Source organism: Macrobrachium nipponense, chromosome 21 (assembly GCF_015104395.2).
Source record: "Macrobrachium nipponense isolate FS-2020 chromosome 21, ASM1510439v2, whole genome shotgun sequence".
NCBI lineage: Eukaryota > Metazoa > Arthropoda > Malacostraca > Decapoda > Palaemonidae > Macrobrachium > Macrobrachium nipponense.
In genome coordinates this window covers 36,656,750-36,678,846 of record NC_087212.1, presented here as the reverse complement: position 1 = coordinate 36,678,846, position 22,097 = coordinate 36,656,750, and the positions used below count along the sequence as shown (strand labels likewise).

General features: G+C 34.4%; 1 protein-coding gene across 7 annotated transcripts in view; it reads right to left on the bottom strand.

Moving 5' to 3' along the window:
• LOC135197935 (MICOS complex subunit MIC60-like) overlaps positions 1–22,097 on the bottom strand; it is a 121,725-nt gene that overhangs the window by 96,172 nt on the left and 3,456 nt on the right. Inside the window, exons 3-8 of one of the 7 annotated variants that reach the window (XM_064225207.1) lie at positions 17,897–18,071; positions 17,489–17,521; positions 7,657–7,770; positions 7,292–7,327; positions 6,600–6,686; positions 6,099–6,390 (exon numbers count right to left, since the gene is read on the bottom strand). In XM_064225207.1, the coding sequence (XP_064081277.1) occupies positions 6,099–6,390; positions 6,600–6,686; positions 7,292–7,327; positions 7,657–7,770; positions 17,489–17,521; positions 17,897–18,071 (737 nt within the window). The remainder of the gene's footprint in view (positions 1–6,098; positions 6,391–6,599; positions 6,687–7,291; positions 7,328–7,656; positions 7,771–17,488; positions 17,522–17,896; positions 18,072–22,097) is intronic. The other 6 variants (XM_064225208.1, XM_064225209.1, XM_064225212.1 and 3 more) reach the window with 6 other exon arrangements.

Sequence of the window (22,097 nt, the reverse complement as noted above, 5' to 3'; positions counted from 1 at the left end):
AATGCCCTCTGCTTCTGTTCTATTTATAGACATATGCCGTGGATGGCACTAGTTTTGAACGTTACCATGTTCGTGATTTTCTGACTGCTGACGGCAAAAAATTACTCAATAATTTTCTTTATATTAATTTATTTCTTCGTGAAAACAATAATATAATATGATCATTTTAACTTTAATGTATAGTGGTATGAAAAATACCAGTGTGTCGTAGCGATGCGTCATCAATATAGTGGTATGAAAATACCACATGGTGTTGTAGCGATACGTAATCACGAAGTACAAATCCTTTTCCCGGACCATCCTCAAAATTTTACGACTCTTCAACTTCAAGATCCATATGGTGAAATATATTATAAAGTCATACTTATTGTTAAAATTCACAAGTTGAACTGCAAAACATTATTATATTTTGATTGTCATGTACATATATTTTTTGCGTTTTACGGAATGTTTGTTTTGAAAATAATAGCTATTAGTGAACGAACATATGATATTAATCGTCCCACTATTTTGTTATAGGTGATCTTAGTTATCTCACATTCATTTAACAGTATTATATTAATATTTATTTAAAATAAACTGTAATTAATAAATAACAATAATGAAAACATAAAGGGAAAAAATGTTTTTGCTGCAGTAGTGATGTTTGTTTGATTATGCATCTGACCTCACATTTCCGAAATCTGAAAAAATTCCAAAACAAAAAAACCGAAACATCGGAATGTGTGTACTGCACATTTTTTTAAACACGCACACAATGTCTACACATTTACTGATACCCGTTGGTGAAAGACTCAAATTACAATATTTATTCCTGAGAGAGACCTTACCTTACAGACCTTACAGTTCGTTCGGGTTGCCCCAGGTCCCTCAGTGTGAGGCACCTCTAATGTCTACCAGAGAGTTGCTAGTACATCTTCCGGTATATTTTGCATCTTCCAATCTTGGATGGTCTGGGATGCAGTTTAGATATTTGTCGAGCTTATTCTTAAACACATCTACGCTCACTCCTGATATATTCCTCAGATGAGCTGGCAACGCATTGAATTAGACGCTGCATTATCGTTGCTGGTGCGTAGTGGATTAATGTCCTGTGTGCTTTCCTTATTTTTCCTGGTATTGTTTTGGGCACTATTAATCTACCTCTGCTTGCTCTTTCTGATATTTTTAGTTCCATGATATTTTCTGTTATTCCTTCTATCTGTTTCCATGCCTGAATTATCATGTAGCGTTTCTCTTCCTCCTTTCTAGACTATATAATTTTAATTGATTGCAGTCTTTCCCAGTAGTCAAGGTCCTTAACTTCTTCTATTCTAGCTGTAATGGACCTTTGTACACTCTCTATTTGTGCAATATCCTTTTGATAGTGTGGGTACCATATCATATTGCAATATTCAAGTGGACTACGAACATATGTTTTATAAAGCATAATCATGTGTTCAGCTTTTTTTTTCTTGTTTTGAAGTGCCGTAACAACATTCCCATTTTTGCTTTACATTTTGCCAAAAGAATTGCTATTTGATCATGCATAACATGTTCCTATTCATCATCACACCAAGGTCTTTAACTGCTTCCTTATTTGTGATTGTCTCATTATTAGGTCCCCTATATGCATATAGCTTTCCTTCTCTGTCTCCATAATTTATTGATTCAAATTTATCAGAGTTAAATACCATCCTATTTTCCTCTGCCCAAATCATATACTTTGTTAAGGTCTCTTTGTAGAGCGTTCCTATCTTCATCACAAGTAATTTCTTCTACTTATTCTTGTGTCATCAGCGAAACTACTCACTACCGAAATCCTTAACATTACTGTCTATGTCTTCAATCATAATAACAAACAGTATTGCAGCTAACACCGTACCTTGTGGCACACCGGATATTACCTTGGTTTCATCCGATTTCTCATTGTTTGCAATAACTATCTGTTTTCTGTTGTGTAAAAATTCTTTTAACCATCTTCCATATTTTATCTACGATATTGTGTTTTCTAATTTTCTTTGCTAATATATTATGGTCTACTTTGTCAAAAGCTTTTGCAAAGTCTAGATAAACCACATCTGTTTCATTTCCGCTTTTCATATTTTTGAATATGTTCTCACGGTGGACTAACAGTTGGGTTTGTGTACTTTTTCCGGGTACGAAACCGTGTTGTCCTATATTAAAACAAATTATTTTTTATTAAATGTTTCATAATATTTTTCTTCATTACCCTTTCATACACTTTCATAATAATGTGATGTTAGACTCACAGCCTATAATTACTTGCCTCAAGTCTTGATCCACTTTTGAAAGTAGGGGTGATATATGCTAATTTGTGCTCATCATAAATCTTGCCTGTATCTACACTTTGTCTTAATAATATTGCAAGTGGCTTTGCGGATAGAATGAACTACTTTCTTTAACAAAATAGCAGGATTCCATCAGGCCTGCAGCAGCTCCATTTTTAATTTCATTAATTGCTGCACAATATCAGCTTCATTAATTTCTATGTCAGCTAGATATTCACTATTTTCGTCCCTTACTTCTATATCATTATCTTCATTATCTATTCTAGGGTGAATTCTCTCTTATATCGTTCTGCCAGTATGTTGCAAATTTCCTTTTTTTCATTCGTTAATCTCCCTTCAATTCTCAGAGGGCCTTTATTTCTATTCTTCTTTTATTCATCTTCTTCGCATATGAGTATAATAGTTTGGGGTTTTGCTTGATATTTAATAAGGTTTTTTCTTCCAATTCCCGTTTTTCATTTTCTTTTGATTGTATAATCTTTTGTTTCTGCATTTTCTATCTTACTTTTTAGTTCTATAACTTTCCATGCATTTTTTTCTTTTGCAAGACCTTTTTTCCACTTTCTGATTTCTGGAACAAGATCCTTCTGTCTCTTGGTATGCATGAATGATGTTTACTTTTCTTCTTTGGATATATTTATCCACTATTTTCTCTAATATTTTATGTAATATCTCCGTATTTACCCTTATGTCATCGCTTACGAAAATGTTATCCAAATCTTTGTTTAATTCTTCATTTATTTCTGACCATTTTATATTTTTACTGTAGAAGTTGTATTTTCCATATCCTTCCCACTTTTTCATTTCTTGCTTATCTCTGTTTTCACTTGCTTTGGAATGAAACTGTTAATTCTATGACATTATGGTCTGAAATACTCGCATTATAAAACTATTATTCTTTAACATAATTCACCTCGTTCACAAATACTAGGTCTAAAGTATTTTCCTTTCTTGTTGGCAGGTGATTTATTGTTGAATGTTGTATTCTAGTAGCATATCTAATAGCTTTTCGAATTGCCTCTTATCTTCTGCACTACTATTACTCTCTTTTTTATATGTATAAGTACATCCACAATCTCCTATTCGTTCTTCCATTCTACGAAAGGAAAGTTGAAGTCACCAGATAGGAGAATAGTCCAGTCCTGTGATTTCTACATAATATCATCCAATTTTTCAATTATTAAGTCAAACTCTTTAGTATTAGGAGGTCTATATATTACTATGTTCATTAATTTTTCAGATTCAAATTCTACCGCTATTAGTTCACATTCTGAGGTTACTATATTTCTCATATATTTTCCTTGTTTTTTGTCTTTCCCATATATTGCGGTTCCCCACCCCTTGATTCCTATTTTTTCTATCTAGATCTATAAGTTTGGAACCCATTTTATTTGATCATCATTCCCAGTCTCTTGGAATACCAGGTTTCACTTATATTCATTATATCTATTTTCTTTTCAATTTGGGTTAGTTCTTCTAAGTACTCTATTTTTCTTTTTGAGTTACTCGTAACTAAACCTGCGCATTCATCACTATGATGGTTTGCGTGTTTCTCCATTCATTTTAATAGTGGTAGTAATACCGGATTTTCCTAGTCTCTTTCCTGTTCTGTATGTGTTTTTTTTTTTTTATTTTTCATTTTCCAGAAATTTCTGACATTAAAAAATCCAAACTTTCCATAATATTTGATATTCCTTCATCATAATTATTCATTTTGTGTCTGAATCTGCAATTTTCTCCGTTTCTGCAATATCCTCTTGCATAATAAATACAGTTATTATCCTTGAGTAGAATTTTGGAGCTGATGCATTGAAATTTTTTGCTGACATCTCTGCATATCTCATTGGTGGTTTGCTTTTCTCTTTTACCTGATATTCTTGATTTCTCTCTTTATTTGTTTCTTCTTATTGGATTTTATTACTTGGTTGTTATTTATTTGATTATGATTCATGGCTACAGGTGCATATATTTGCATTTTTTGTCGAACTTACATCCTTTTCCTTCTTTTAGGTTTTTTTGCATAGTTTTTGGATGCAGATCTCTGCAATCATCCCCATATCCATCTAGGTATGCACATTTACCATATATTTCATAGTTGTGACATCCACCTTAGGATGTTGTAGTAACATCTTTCTCCAAATCTGCAATTCCCTCTTTTCAAAAGGTTGCAGATTTTGTCTTTCTTGTCTATTCCTCGTTTCCCGTCATTGTGTAGATCTGGGTAGAGCCTCTTCAGGATTTGCTTTTCTGTTGCCATATCGTAATTTATTTCTTCGTAGGTATGCTGCTTTATTGCCTCATATGTAGTATCAATGAGTATCTCTGCATCCATACTTTTATCTTGTTCTTTGTTTTTCCTTATTTTTTTCTGTCATTTCATTTTGTTTACTTCTCTTCCGTTTTCCTCTTCTTCTTCTTCTTCTTCTTCTTCCTCTTCCTCTTCTTTCTTCATCCTCAACTATTTGTACATTCAATCTTGATTTAATAACAAAAATTGGCTAATCCCATGATAGCACATGTTGAACAAAAAATTCTTGTATCTTTTTCTCATATCTTGTATTACCTCAGCACACTGTGGATGGGTCGGAATGTTGCATGCAGCACATTTTCTGATTAGGTTTTGTGGATTGACTATTGCTATACCAAACCAAATTACACAGTTTGCATGCTTTTGGCATTCTTTTTCCTAATGCGTCAATTAGGATATTCACAAGATTCACCTTATTCATTTTCTTTGTCGGAATATGTTGGTTTATGTATATTTTCTTTATGAGTCTCTTGACCACTTGGATTTTATTTGGAACTTCTTCAATTATTTTCAAGATGTTTTCATTAGATTTTTTCCAGTTTGAAGGATTATATCCTTCTAATATATCTATGAATGCTTTTGTATCTTTTTGGTTAGGACTGTTGCTGATTTCATAGATGAGAAATGCCAGTTCCCTTCCTGCTACCTCATCGTATTGCGAATCTGCTAAACACGCTAAATTACGCCATCTCTTCCCGCAGTTGGAACTTACTGCCATCTTGTTCTGATTTACAGTATTACACTTGATAAACTAACTTAGAAGACGCTTTATCCTACTATTTTCACACTAATTTTATCACCGATAGTTCACGAACACTTCTAGATATTTCTCAAATTCTAGTCGTATGTTAAACTTGTGATATCTGTTGATTAATCTGATTTCACGCGGGAACGTCTCATCAAGCAAGATGGCTACTACGAGAGAGAGAGAGAGAGAGAGAGAGAGAGAGAGAGAGAGAGAGAGAGAGACGAGGAGACGAGAGAGAGAGAGAGAGAGAGAGAGAGAGAGAGAGAGAGAGAGAGAGAGAGAGAGAGAGAATGATTTACGACTCAAAGGCGTGTTATTTTTACAATTATTCTATTATCTTGGGATTCTTTTTTAATCTTGAGATTTTCTATTAAATTCTCGAGATTAGTAAGAAAATTACCGTAACTTGACTAGCAGCAGCACACATCTGAATGACTCGGCCATTAGCATGCCAAACCACCAACCTTATGTACTGACGCTCTCGGAAAAGGAACTCGCATGATACATGAGATACATGACAAAACCACTGTTTATTGGTGAAAATTTGGGGGTCGCATGATATGCGAGATCGCAAGTTACTCGAGTATATACGGTACTATATTATCTGTAGGTTGCTTATAGTAAGTAAAAGGTTTTTTTTCACAATGTTTTTTCACAAAGTTGAAGTAAAAATATTTGCTTCACAAATACAACAAAAACTGTTTGAAATTAGTCGTAGTAGAATTAATCATAATGTTTTAACTATACTTACACAGCTGCAGCAATCTTTTCTTGGGCAGCTTGAACAACTTCTGATCTCTTTGCTGACAACTCTGAAACAGCAGCAAACAGCAGTTCTTTATCCTGACCAGCATCTATGGCCTGGTAAGCCTTTTCTGCATGCTTTCGAATGATGACAGCAGCATCTTCTGCAGCTACCAACGCAGAAGTAATCTGATTTTGAGCGAGTGCTGCAAGATCATCAAGGGTTTGCACAAGAGCAGCATTTTCAACACCTTCTGCTACTTCACCAGATGCTAACCTCTCCTCCAAATCAGACACTGCTATTTAAGATTAAATAAAGAAGGAAAAAGTCAGTCTTCATTGTCATACTGCAAAGAGGGAATTGCCTTATGAATGAAGATATGATTAAATTAAAATATGGGACAACATAAAAGAGATAAATTAAAATCAGTCTTATTAGAGTTCAATGTTTGTGTAATGAAAATCAGAAAAAAGCAAACAAACTTCAGAGAAATGGATGAGGTAGTACCTGGCTTCGCTTCTTCAAGAGAAGCGGCTGGGATCGATTCTGGCTTGGTATCATGACCTGGTGTTGAAATGATCGTCAATCCTGTGGCTGAGATAAAAAAATAAAATGTCTCACATAAAAAAAAACTTGAAATCTCAACCATACAGCCCACTACTATATAATAATTGTCATGAACTAAGTATCAATCCAATGATAAAAAGTTATCTCTACTAACTGAAAATTACTTTTAAAACAAAATTTCTGTTCTTCAGCAACATCATCTATTTAACAGAAAATACTTCCTATACTTTTGCAATACTGTATAGTATTCTAAACTTATTTAACCTTCATTATATATATATGATAAAGTTTCTCAGCAATTTCTCATATAACACAAGACTTTAGAGAATATTAGTCTGGTGATACTGCCAATAATAAACTTGATAGTAAAATGGAATACAATGAAGATATAGCACATCAATTTCTTCAAGTGTCCTTATTAGTTATTATAATTAGTTAAATGACCAATATCTGGATGTGCTTGAAGAACAGTTGCCTAATTATGAGGCCACAGAATGTTGGAAAAAAAAATACAAAAGATACAAAAAAGAAGTGTGATATGTCAAATGTAGACTTGTACAGGGAGCCTTCTTTCCAAAAGCTTCTTCTGGTATGACAATATATGTCCTTTGAAAGACATGAAATCAACTTACCAGTGGTCTCTCCTCCAACTATTTCAGGAGAAATACCTGAAACAAACAACATATTCTGAAGTGAAATACAATGACTACAGACTTCTTGAGGAATGACCAAATCAACTGCACATATTGCTGGTAAAAAACTTGACTTGAGTTCTAGAAATCAACAATGTACAACATTTGATACCATTATAAAAAAGTTCATTCCCCAGCCTCACATCTATGATGTGTAACCAGTAATGTTCTATGAAAAACAGTTTAACATTAGGAAATTAAACAATATTTAGTACAAACATTTTTTCAAAGGATGCTGCAAATCTAAATTCAGTTCCTGTTAATATTCTCTATAAACAAATTGCTGTACAAAACTACTCACGAACCTCCAAGGGTGTCAGCTGGAACTTGTTCATCTATAATTGGGCTTGTATTATCCACATTTTGTGTCTCACCAGCTTCTGTGCTAGCCCCTTCTGGTTCTGGGACAGATTCGATAGCTTGCATTAAACACATTAAGTAACACTCATTAGAAACCAGGGGAGTAGTAGTATACCCACACTAGACAAAAAATCTTAACTTTAGATAGCAGGGTTGAAACAATTAGCACATGAATACCACTACAATAACCTAAGACCAAAATTTAAAGGGAAAAAAAATTAAAAACCAAGGCTTGAAAAATCCAAACCAACACCACTCACTTCAAAAGAATATGAAAGAAAATACACACATCCTCATGTTCTGCCTACAGTGAAGTAAACATAAACTTAGTTTCAGTAAATCCCTCTTGGCTGTATCCAATTTCTGATACTACAACCAAACATATATTCTGAAGTATATGACAATGACAGGGGCCCGCATCTAACGATACAAAGTATTCTCTAAGCTAGTACTTGATACTATCTGATACCTGTACTGCATACTGTAATTGCCAGAACATAATACCCATAGGTCAAACAAACTGAAATGCAGATGATAGCTTGGCTCGGATGCAACCATGTTGCACTTCTATTATACTGTCCCTGCAACATTAATCTGAAAATACTTCTGTGAATGGATATGTCAACAACCTAGCTGTTGTGACACCAGGTTTTAATGACCATTTCAATGAATAGCATAAAATAATGATGTAATCCAGTACCTAGATTACAATTTACTTAAGCCTTGAAAATAACTGTTCAATTTATTTTTAATTTACCTATCCTTATATTTAATGATATTCCACTGCCAATACCTAGCACTTTTACAATTCGATTCAAGTTTTGCAAATTTGTATATTATATTGCAAATATTCCAGGACACTACATTCAATGCAGAAACTCAAATTATAGGTATAAAGAACTGATTTCAATCCCAGTATCTCAACCTAAGGGGTAGTATTTCAGTTCTACAAGAATCTTGGCAATCATACTCCCAGGCTTAAATGCCCAAGGAAATTTGTCACTCCCCAAGAGATAATTATCAATGGCAAACAAAATTTTCCTTGGCCATTCCCATTCATTCCATTAGCTAATTCTGGCTCAAGTTTATCTTTAAGGTATGAAACCTCACATATACACTTCAGGCTTGAGGTGGGCAACCACTTAAATAAAACTACGTACCTTTGTACCAAAGCAATATGAACGGGGTCATAATCACATTTTAAAATCCAATCTTTCCATAATACTCACATAACCACGATTTCCTAAACCCACTCTCAATGTGATTTCTTCTCTTTGTTAGCTTCTGGACAACACTAGTTTAATCATAACCTCCTAACAAAGATGTCTGATTTTACAGACTATAAAATTTGCTCATCAGAACATAGCCAAACCCCATTATGAATTAAGGACAAAAACATGTCCTTAAAAGATAAAAATAAATATTCTCCAGTGAAATATGAATTAAATCTACGATACAGTACTGGCATAAAAAGTTTACCTTTCTTTGGCAGGTCATTAAAAGATGAGAGATAAAACTACCTACCACCAATTACTTCTGAAATAAAAAGGGACTTTGCAATACCAAGCCATTTGAAGTCTATTTGGTCTCTATCCAAGAGTTTCAGTCTGAATTTATGGATGGATGCATGTATGATATCTAAGGCCAAAGCCTAAGCACTAAACCAAGTCATTCAGCACTACTTGGCCCCATTCTACATCAATTCCTACAAGAGGATTTCATAGCTACGAGATTGCTATTTGAAGGCAATATTGTACAAACATGTATTTCTCAAATCTTGCTCTATGAACCAGTGTGAAATACAAGAAATAAGCTGCATCTAGTGCTTCTATGTATCTTACATACATATTTTATAACATGTAGTCTATTCAAAATGTACATAAAACCATTCACTGAGTTATCCTGTTTCCTGCTGGTTCTCAAAGCCTACATCTTAATATACTATGCCTCCTGTCATCCCCTAATTATTTACATCAAAGATTCTATCTGGACTTGATCAAATGTAAAATCTAAAACTGCCTTAAAAAAATTCCGACCAAATTATACATTACTATGGGACATTACACATATCAATGGTGTGGAGGAATGGCCTTCAGTCACAATAGATCTCTGTAGCATCTTTCAGACCTTAGACCATTACTCTGCCTTTTAATATTCATATATGTATATTCCCGAAATCCAGCTTTAATTCTAAGGGCCCCATAGACGATACAATCATCAGATCCAGTCATCTGAACCAGAAGTAAACCTCAATGTACAGGCAGCCCTAGGTTAATAGCAGTGTCAGTTAATGGCTATCCGGTTTTATGGGGCTTGTCTAGTGATGCTGTTAACTGGATTTTCGGTGCCGATCTCTGGTTAGCAGCACCAATCTCTAGTTAACAGCAGCCCCAATCTTTGGTTAACGGCACCGATATTTGGTTAGCGGCACTGTTAAGCCGGTTTTTAGTGCTGTTATTGCCGATTTTCAGTTAGCAACATCAGCCGGGAACTGCACCCCCTGCTGCTAACCGAGGGCTACCTGTATTTGGTGTTCTCTTACGACCAGAAGTGGGCAGAGTTTGTCGGTTCATGGCTTCCGTTCTAGTTCAGGTGACCCGAAGCCTCCCCCATCTATGGCATAATCTCAGGATTTACTTCAGTTTCAAACTTTCAATGAGACGATGAAGCGGCAACATTATGGCAGCTATGTCACCAGATGAGTTCTGGGAGGAGTTTATTGAACATCGTAGGAGAACTAAATTATGATTAATTATGTACGTAGTAGTTGGAAAACTTCAGAAGGATGCAATACATAATGTACATAGTATGTATATATATAAATATATATATATATATCATATATATATATATATATATAATAAAAAGTATATATATATATATAATTATATATAATATATATAATTAAATAATATATTATAGATATAATATTATATAATTATATATTTATAAATATATATAATATCTATCTATCTATCTATCTATATATCTATATCTTATCTATCTTATATATCTATCTATCTATCTATCTATCTATCTATCATCTATCTATCTATTATAGATATAATATATATATATATATATATATATATATATATATATATATATATATATATATATTTAATATTATATTAATATTCATAATATTTATATATATAATCTAATAATCTATATATATATATATAATATATCTATATATATATCATATATATATATATATATATATTATATATATATATATATATATATATATATATCTATATATATATATCATATATATATATATTATATATATATATATATATATTATATATATATATATATTATCTATATTCTATATATATATATATATATATATATAATATATATATATATATATATATATATCTATATATATAATCTATATATTATATATATATCTATAATATATATCTATATTATATATATATATAGCTATTATATATATATATATCTAATACTACTCTATATATCTATAGATATTATTACTATGTAATATATATATATATATATTATATATTATAGATTATATATATATTTTATATATATATAATATATATCTATATATATATATATCAAGATATATCTATTATATATATTATATATAATATAGGACATATTGGAGTAGGGAGACGCGTTCGGTCTTTCATCCATTTATTTTAGCGCCGACTTGTTTCGTATCAGCTTGATACTATTTTCCAGGCTTGAAACGATTTACACGATCAATTGGCGTATAAGCTAAAAAAGATTACACACAATGTTTACCAACACCAAAATTAAAAACCTTTTAATAAATTAAGAATAAAAAACAGAATAAAAACAGAAACACAGAATAACAGTGAAAGGGCTAGGAGCGAATACAGAGAAACAAATTAGCTAAAAAATAATAATAATAATAATAGAAAAATATATAATAATAATAATAATAATAATAATAATAAAATAGAACTGAACAAGACGCCTACCCACAGCGGTAGCGGAAGGAGAACTGACACGAAAAATTGTTATGGAAGGGAGGTGAAACAAAACAACAGGTAATTAGGCAATAAACAGTTGGGTGGAAGACGATTGGTGGTTAAGAGAAGGTACAGTTAGCTTGATTATTTATTGATTTAAGGGTGGTTAGTTCGTCTATATGTCGGGTTCTTCCTACAATATTAAAATGACTGGCATCTAGTGTGTTTTGCAACTTTTACTGTGATTTCTTATGTTAGATTGTTCTGGATTTGATAGTCGACAACCCGTTCTATGGCTAATTCCTGATGAGAGGAAATTCGGACTTTTAGCAGCCTCCTGGTGCAACCGATGTAAGTGCCGAGATCACATCTAGGACAAATATACTTATAAAACGACACCGGAGGCAAACAGGGGGCTGATCTTATCCTTGACTTGGAAGAGTGAGCCGATAGTTCGGGGGTTTATGGGAATTAGTTTCAAATTAAGGGCAGGCATTGCTCATTGAATAGGGTGATGCATTTTTTCTCCTAAATTATTATTATGGAGAAAGGGAAATCTAGCAAACATACGGAGCTTGGGGACACTATGGAACTATTGGAGGTGGATTGAAATTTCAGATTAAGTAAGGGCCCTATTAAGGGATCTATGAAAAAATTGCTGGAGGGAAATAATTATCCTTAAAGTAATCAGCAAGGAAAGTCACTTCAGTATGAAAAGTAGACCAGCTTGATGTCAGATTAATGGCTCTATGGAGGAGAGTTGATACGGAATCATTTTAAAGTTAAAAAAAAAACATGAACTATAAAAATTGGTCCCCAGGCCAGTAAAGGTGCTCTTTCTATAAATACCAGTATGAAAGCCAGACTCGTCCTTGATATCCTCACATCAAGGAACGGAAGTGAATTCTGTGTTTCTGTTTCAACCGTAAATCTAATGTTATGGTGTTGGTTGTTTAAATACTCAAGAAAGGTATCAGCATGGTAATTACATCTGAACAAGGCGAAAGTGTCATCTATGTACGTCTATAAAAGAGTGGGCGGAAATTAGGTGGGCATACATCTAGAGCTTGCTCCTCCAGGGAGCACATAAATATGTTAGCAAAAGTAGGACCCAGAGGGCCTTCCCATGGCCATCCCCTCAGTCTGCTTAAAAACCGTATTATTAAAAACAAAGGGCGTATCCAGCACGGCTAATTCTAAAAAACAACTTGAATTGAGTTCTATTAAAATTGTTGAACAAGCAATCGTCAGTGGGAAATAGCCTGTCTAAAATGATGTTGATAGTCTCAACAACGGGAACATTTGTAAACAGAGGATTCCACGTCAAAGCTCGCCATGGGTACAGATCTGAGTCCTGCGTAATAATGTCATCTTTAAAGGAGGCCGTGTTTATTAATGTGTATTTATTGTGAGTCAGTGGTTGGAGTAAAGGGACAAGAAATTTGGCGAGTTTATAGCTAGCAGTGTTAATGGAAGAAAGGATAGGTCTCAAAGGAATTCCTTCTTTGTGTATCTTTGGCAGTCCGTCCATATTTTGATCCTGTTACAAAAAGCTCCTGATACGTATTTTCATCCATTGCTTTGGTTTGTTTTAGTGTTCTAAGAAATCTGTTGATTTTATCTTCGGGTTTAGTAATATTGTAAAGGTCTGGGTCACCAACTTTGGTAAATTTTGAAGAGTCGTTTAAAATGTCATTCATTTTTTGTATGTAGTCATGTCTGTCAAGGATAAACTGTACCTTTACCTTGTGGACGAGTAATTATTACATTTCATCTTTGGCTAGGTTTTTCAAAATGTCATAATCATTCTTGGTAAAAAAGGAGCCCCATGTAGTTTTTTTAAGATTATTAAAAGAGCTGTGGGCGAGGGCTGAGAATTGTGATCTTAAAAACTCTATGATTTTTGCAAAAGGAAGTTTAATTATTCTCTGAAAAAGTATCTCGAGAGGTAAAAAGAATTGCTGATAATTTGGGCGATAGTTTTGGGGAGGCAAAAGTCTAACCCTAAGGACAGTAGGAATTCCTCTCTCTTCGAAAGTATTCGTTCCTTTACTTAATAATAAGATTAATTCTGTGTTCAATTTTTCCAAACGAATACTTTCGCCTTGTTCAGATGTAATTACCATGCTGATACCTTTCTTGAGTATTTAAACAACCAACACCATAACATAGATTTACGGTTGAAACAGAAACACAGAATTCACTTCCGTTCCTTGATGTGAGGATATCCAAGGACGAGTCTGGCTTTCATACTGGTTATTTATAGAAAGAGCACCTTTACTGGCCTGGGGACCAATTTTTTATAGTTCATGTTTTTTTTAACTTTAAAATGAATTCCGTATCAACTCTCCTCCATAGAGCCATTAATCTGACATCAAGCTGGTCTACCTTTCATACTGAAGTGACTTTCCTTGCTGATTACTTTAAGGATAATTATTTCCCTCCAGCAATTTTTCATAGATCCCTTAATAGGCTACTTAATCTGAAATTCAATCCACCTCAATAGTTCCATAGTGTCCCCAAGCTCCGTTATAGTTTGCTAGATTTCCCTTTCTCCATAATAATAAATTTAGGAGAAAAAATGCATCACCCTATTCAATATGAGCAAATTGCCTGCCCTTAATTTGAAACTAATTCCCATAAACCCCCGGAACTATCGCGCTCACTCTTCCAAGTCAAAGGATAAGATCAGCCCCCTGTTTGCCTCCGGTGGTCGTTTATTTATTAAGTATAATTGTCCCCAGTGTGATCTCGGCACTTACATCGGTTGCACCAGGAGGCTGCTAAAGTCTGAATTTCCTCTCATCAGGGAATTAGCCATAGAACGGGTTGTCGACTATCAAATCCAGAACAATCTAACATAAGAAAATCACAGTAAAAGTTGCAAAACACACATAGATGCCAGTCATTTTAATATTGGTAGGAAGAACCCGACATATAGACGAACAACAACCACCCTTGAATCAATAATAATCAAGCTAACTGTACCTTCTCTTAACCACCAATCGTCTTCCACCCAACTGTTTATTGCCTAATTACCTGTTGTTGTTTACAACTCCCTTCCATAACAATTTTTCGTGTCAGTTCTCCTTCCTCTACCGCTGTGGGTAGGCGTCTTGTTCGTTCTATTATTATTATTATATTATTATTATATCTATTTTATTATTATTATTATTTTTTAGCTAATTTGTTTTCTCTGTATTCGCTCCTAGCCCTTTCACTGGTTATTCTGTGTTTCTGTTTTATTCTGTTTTTATTCTTAATTTATTAAAAGGTTTTTAATTTTGGTGTTGGTAAACATTGTGTGTATCTTTTTTACTTATACGCAATTGATGTGTAATCGTTTCAGCCTGGGAAAATGTATCAAGCTGATACGAAACGTCGGCGCTAATAAATGGATGAAAGACAACGCGTCTCCCTACTCCAATATGTCTATCCCTGAGTGATTGCTCCTGTCTCCATACTTATATATATATATTATATATATATTATATATATATAATATATATATATATATATATATATATATATATATATATATATATATATATATATCTAATATATATCATATATATATATATATATATATATATATATATATATATATATATATATATATATATATATATATATATATATATATATATATATAGATATATATATATATATATTTATATAAATATATATATATATATATATATATATGATATATATATATGATATATAATATCAAGCTATTTTACAAAGTCAATCTTTTAATTTTTAATTCGCTCTACCTTGGAACTTAATATATTTTCTTATATGTAAACCAAAGGGGAATTTTTTTAGTTGATAATAATTTCGTCTTCTCGTGGGTTTGAACCACCACCCAGCGGACAGGGAAGAATCAGGATGTTAGAGACGTTATCGTTTCAGCTAACAAGAGAGGTTATACATTTATACCGATTCCGACCTTACAAATCTCCATCAAACTCCAGTATGTTTCATAATTAGAATCGATATCCAACCGCCTTTACCATGTTAACAAATTCGAACATTTGCAGAACATAGCCATATTATGAATAATTATCACATCACCGTGATTCATATAAATTATATGTATAGTAAGATATACTATATATATATATATATATATATATAATATATATATATATATATATATATATATATATATATATATATATGTGTGTGTGTGTGTATGTTTGTGTGCGCGCGCACGCCAAAATTCACTGATTTTGCGTTATCGGAGATTTTTGCTTATCATCAAACTATCAGAACAGCAGCTGGGGACAGCCTGTGTATATAGGTGTATATATATATCCATGTGTGTGTAGCATATATTAGTCTGTTGTTTAAACTGCATTGTTATTTGCCAAACATAAAATAAGTTTATGATAATATTTTCAATAATACATATTTCATTTTCCTTGTATAAATTAAAAATTTTGTGTACAAAAGTTAAAAATTGTACTCTTATTTGGCTACAGAACCGTAGGCTCAAGGGCCTATTCTGCAAGATGCCCCAAGGAACAACTAGTGGTGCGTAAGCAAAGTGTGTCCAGCAACCTCTAATACAGTGATTCTGGTTGGCTCATACAAGTGTTTTTTTATTTCTATGTGAGGGAGGCCATATACAATAATTCCATGTCAGTCTGCTCGTCCATTCTCAAATAATTAAACTAGTCAACAAGGTAAAATATCAATTCATTAAATAAACAATTGTGAGACAATTCATTTCTCTTCTTCAACCATAGTTCAATCCAGGTTCTCAATTTTTGCTGGGGTTTTCCAATTTCTGCTGCAAGAGAGCAGTCCATAGCATCATCACTGAGCAGAGCAGCCATTTTCTCATTCTACCTGGTTTCGGCAAACTGAAGTGAATCCAAACGTCTATGGGCAACGCAGATACTGGAGTCAGATCGGAATCTGATCCACCAGCCGTATTGAATATGGGGCCCTTTACCCTGCTCAAACAAATTTACTTTAAATAACAACACTTTCCTTTAATTCTTTTTTCTTTCCTTATTCGAACACCCATAACATAGCAAGAAAAATCATGGTTTTATGTACTAATAAAAATGTGAAATCAGTAGAAGTATGATTCACTTTAGTTTGAGTGGGGAAGCATAAACCGTATACTGATTACATCAAAAGTAACATGAGAGGCTCTTTTATCAATATAACACTGCTTTTCAACAGTGTCAAAACTTGTGAAGGCAAATCTCTAGGGCAGAAGAGCATACTTCTTTTACCAAGATGGTATGGTAAAGATGAAACCCATGCAAATTTTATATTGAATTTGGTTAGCAAGACCTTAATGAACCAATGAACATACATTTTCAAAATGGCTAGTATCAAACACTGGTACAACATACCCATTCTTTAAACAGCCCATGCTACATGCTGCTAGCTGTATTTCCTCAAACAAATCTACTACGTACTCAACAGATACAAAGTAATAAAAATAATGTCACTGTTTTTTAATAAATGTCCTAAATGTTTACACTTAAGAGGTGACATGATCTGCAAAGGGTTTGCAAGTCATGGCATATAGATTTCCATTCCAAAAATATAAAATTTGCTACTACAAACCATTGAAGCAATAGTTCTCACACCTGAGTCGGTAATGCTACAAAAAGCATTTCAAAAAGTAATCTTCATCTACTCAAAAATAAAAGTGAGGCAAAGACTTGACTAACACTGCATACACACACAAAACTTGAGCATCAAACAGTAAAACTAAAGAAAGAACAATTTCCATCTGCACAATCCTGCAATACTATAAAATTCATGCAAATCTTACCAGGAGAGACATCTTCAACAACAGGAACAGGTTCTAACAAAAAAAGAAAAGGGGGGGGCTAAAAGGAGTGGTAAACCTTCTAAAATCTACACTATCAAGAGAAGAGAAACTCACAGAGCTTATTACCTTCATGGAAATAACAACATGACCTAGTATATTTAGCAATTATTGTTAACAGGGAATTTTTAAATAAACAAATGATGTTCATAGCATAAGCAGTCAAATATCTCTTGGAATAAGTACTTGCATAATTTTGCTATTTTACTAATAATCTATACACTTGATTTCATTTAAAAATACAGATACGTTAAAAGTTGAAATTATCAGAGCATACCGCTTACTCCATAACATAAAACAATGTTTACACAGATCACATGCCCCTGCATTTATTCTACTACATAAACTTACCTGGTTTTGCTTCTTCAATTTCAGGCTCATCTTTCTTCTTCTTCTTTTCACGTTCAAGCTTCTTGCGCACTAAACCTACATCAGGCTTTGGAGGTTTTGGAGGTTCCGACTCAGGCAAGGGTCCAAGGATTTTCCCCAGAACAATGCTAGAACCAGGAATGACCTTTTCGACACCCTGTTGGCAACATAAATCATAAGTCTTCATTCTTCAAAAGGAAAATGTATAACAATATTTATTCATTCAATGTCACACAAATGAACAGTGTAAATTCTTCAAGAAAATCCTAAATAAAAGACAAGAATACACCAGCACAGAAGTGTTCAACATCAGTACTAATAGCTCTTTAAATACACAACACTGAAACTGTTCACATGATGGATGAATATCTTTCAGTCTAGATATCTAGACTTCTGAGTAAAGATCAATAAAAAAAAAATGTTTTTATACTTAAGATTGCTATCATCTATGAATGCTCAGTGTTTTAAATAAATCTAGATTTCAGTTCTAATCCATATCATTTCTCTTTCCACACAGCATTTATGCCTAAGCTCTTTCCTCCCTCTTTCTTAACGAGCAATTTCCTGAGTTTCTGCAGATGTTTCACAACCTTACAATGAATTTGCACCATTATAATGAAAACAGCATTATGGTTTGTACATTTTACCCAAGTTCCATTTAGTCTATTACTATCTACAATTCAAAACATTATTATCTGATAATAGTATGTTGATGTTTTCCAAGCTTTATCATCAACAAATTCCCAAGCCTTCAAATCCTCATGATTTCCTCTCTTCTAGACAGTTAGCCATACACCATGATAACTGGGAGGAACTTTGTTCAACAAAAGTAAACAAGGTCTGAGATCTGCTAAACAAAAGCTCTGAGAAGATAGAGTTCCTACATCACCACAAAGATGGATGAATTGCTATGAATGGAAGTGTGTGCCATATGGACACTCTCGGAGAATGACCGGAGCCAGCAGAAGGGGAAAAAAGCCACTCAGCACATACCACAAGGAGACACCAGGGTACCTAACCCTAGGTGTGATCAACAGAGAGAGAATGGAGAAGTATAGTCCAGAAAATCCCAGGAGTGCTGCAAGGGTCCTCCAGAACCTAACATTGGATATGGTACTGAAGATCAGAACACTAAAAGCTCCATAAACTAGGTTGACCACAAGGAATTCTGGGAACTCAAACAGCCATCCCAACATCCAAGACATAAGGACTAAGTCTCTACATGTTACTGATAACTAAACTGGTCTAACATAAAATTTCTCTATCAATAAATGTATCCAGCTAATGGCTAGACAGCATTGTGAGCTGTATACTCCTTTTTCCCAGCTTGATAACTAAAATGAAATTTTTATAATAAAATTAGGTTTTATATATATACTTATCAAGTAATTACATGGCTAAAAGTTTCTACAAACAGCAGCTAGATTTTTTTAATCTGTGGGTCGCGCTATTTCTAGCAGCTAGGTGACTAGCCCCACCCACTTTTGGGCCAAGAGAGGAACAACTAGCTCACTTGACTTCAATTTGTTTATGGCTAGGTTCATGCAAGGGGATGAGGGAGGGCTCTGATCTTGTAAATACTTGGTAAGTATATTACATGTATAAAACCTAATCTTATTATAAAAATTTAATTCTTATTTAAGTAATTTACCAAGTAATTACATAGCTGATTCCCACACTAATAGGAGATGGGATGCGTGAACATATCATCTACCTAAGCACATTAAAAAAGATTATGATTTAAGAATAGAAAACTGCTAGCACTGTAATAATGTCTGTTGTTCCTTACCTGATAAATGAGCTGCATCAGGAAGATACTGCCTCTGAATGGCACTCATTTATCCCACAGCCGAGGGTCACCTACTATATAGTGTGTGCCTTGAAATAAGGACGATTTCAATTGCTAACAAGGGCGACAAGTTGCCCCTGCCCAGGGCACAGTACATAACAAATAACCAGAGAAAATTAACGTCATCTAATACCGCCAGAGTTCAAAACACACCACTACCCAACCATAAAAAAATTACTAATTTTTAATAAATTTGTATTTTTCATAGCTAACAAACCTTTGGTCTTAACAATAAGACAATCTTCTAGCGCCCGCTGGAAACCAGTTAAAAACAATAAAAAAAAACAGTTAAAAACAATCAAAGATTGAAAAGCAAGGAATCTCTGGCATATGGCAACTCATGCCTATACGAGGTGTAATAAGTTGGTCACCGACCAGGCTTGGAATCTCTTGATGTGTCAGTCTTGCTTTAACTGCCTTGGAGAATTAACTTTCACTTTGCTCTCCTGGCTTTCTGGGATGAAGACAGTACTAGATTATGAAGCATTACAGGATCCAGACTCTGGAGCCGAAGAAGTCACCAGAGAAAAGAAACCAGAAAAAGTTGTAAGAAAGTATTTCAGGCTGAAGGGAAAGTATCTAGAGGAAGTGCCTCATCACCCTTCTCCCCCGAGGAAATTGGAGACAAGGCTAAGTCTGGAAGTTGAGGAGCAGAAGGAGCCTTCTTAAGCAAGCTTAAAATGCTATCTAACTTGCTCTGAATAGGATTCACTGTAAGAGGCACCTGTGTGCACACAGGAGGCACTGTCTGAAGGGAGGGTGAGTGATGAGCAGCAGCTGAAGGTGGAAGACCAACTGAAGGAGCTTCCACTATTGTAGGATTATCTGACGAGTCTTCCTCAAAATCCACTATTGGAAGGAGGGCACTTTGCTCCTGCCAAAGAGCCAACGCGAACCGAGCGTCCTTGTTCAGCAAACAGGCGCTACTGGGTCTGAGACACTACTTGAACATTATTCAAGTCTACTCCCGACACAGAAGGGCACTCAGGATACAAATCTACCTAAGACGAAGAGCGCTTACGAGAGGACAAATGCTTGGAAGCCAAACTCTGACTCTCTGTCATGGGGAAAATAGACGAAAATCATTCCAGGCTGTCCCAATGACTGCAGGGAGAGGACAAGGACTAGGAAGTGGATCCCTAGTTCTCTTACACAGCACTGGAGGAGATTGAGACATGTCCATTGCACACTTTTCAGGGGAGTAAAGCGTCCAAAAAACGCTGCTGACATCTGGGAGGAAACTCATCAGAACTCGATGAAAGATGGTGCACATCCAGTGATACGCCTTTCCAATGATGCTTAGCTGCAACCTGGGCTCTAGTACTGAGTTCAGCAGAGGGAGCGAATATCCATGGGCAGACACCACTGACCTTCCTTAGGCTACCAGTTTGACTCCTCCCAGGTTTAGGGGAGTATGTCATTGCTTTTTGCCTAGGAGAATCAGCGGGCCGGGAAGCCATTACCTTGAGCACTGCACTTGCACTAGGTGCTACTGGGCGCTCCACTGACAAAACACTAATACTAGGAGCCACTGAATGCTCCAAAGCACTCCTATTGTCCATAAGGACCTTCACAGATGTGGCTAACTATGTAAGAGATTCCAGCAAGACTCAAACCTCTTATCAATTCTACTCTTGAGAATGGCAATGGTGTTGGGTTCGGAAGGAAGGGAGCTAGGTAAAAGTGCAGATACCAACAGGTGAACTGGGATCAATAGAAATTATAGGTTCATCAACACTGACATCATCATTAACATTTTCATTACCATGGAATTCCTGGCTAACTAATGGCTTACTAATCTACCTAGAAGTTGCCTTTCTTTCCCTATCCCTTGCCAATTTACTTAAGTGTGATTTTAAAGTCTTCCACTTTTTAATGTCCCAAGCCTAACATTAATTACATCTTCCTTCTATTGAACATACCAGTTCCCTGCAACCTGTGCAAACAGTGAGAATCATACGATTCTTTCGTCAGTCAAGAATTACAGCCTTTGCTACAATACCTAAAGCTAGAAGTACTCGAGTCTGATATAATAGTTAGTCTGAAAGTTGTCGTAATCGGAAAAGTAAAAAATAATCAGTGTCAAAACAGGTATAATAGTCTAACTCTTGTCTAATTATGCTGTAAGGCTATAAACACAATGAAAGGGCAACCATAAAGTATGAATTCCAAAACAAACCTGGAGCTGATAGTAATTGTTTACAGCCAACAGATACAAATTGAAGCCATGTTAGCTAGTTGTTCCTCTTCTGCCCCAAAAGTGGGTGGGGCTAGTCGCCTAGCTGCTAGAAATAGAGCAGCCCACGAATTTCAAAATTCTAGCTGCCGGTTTTA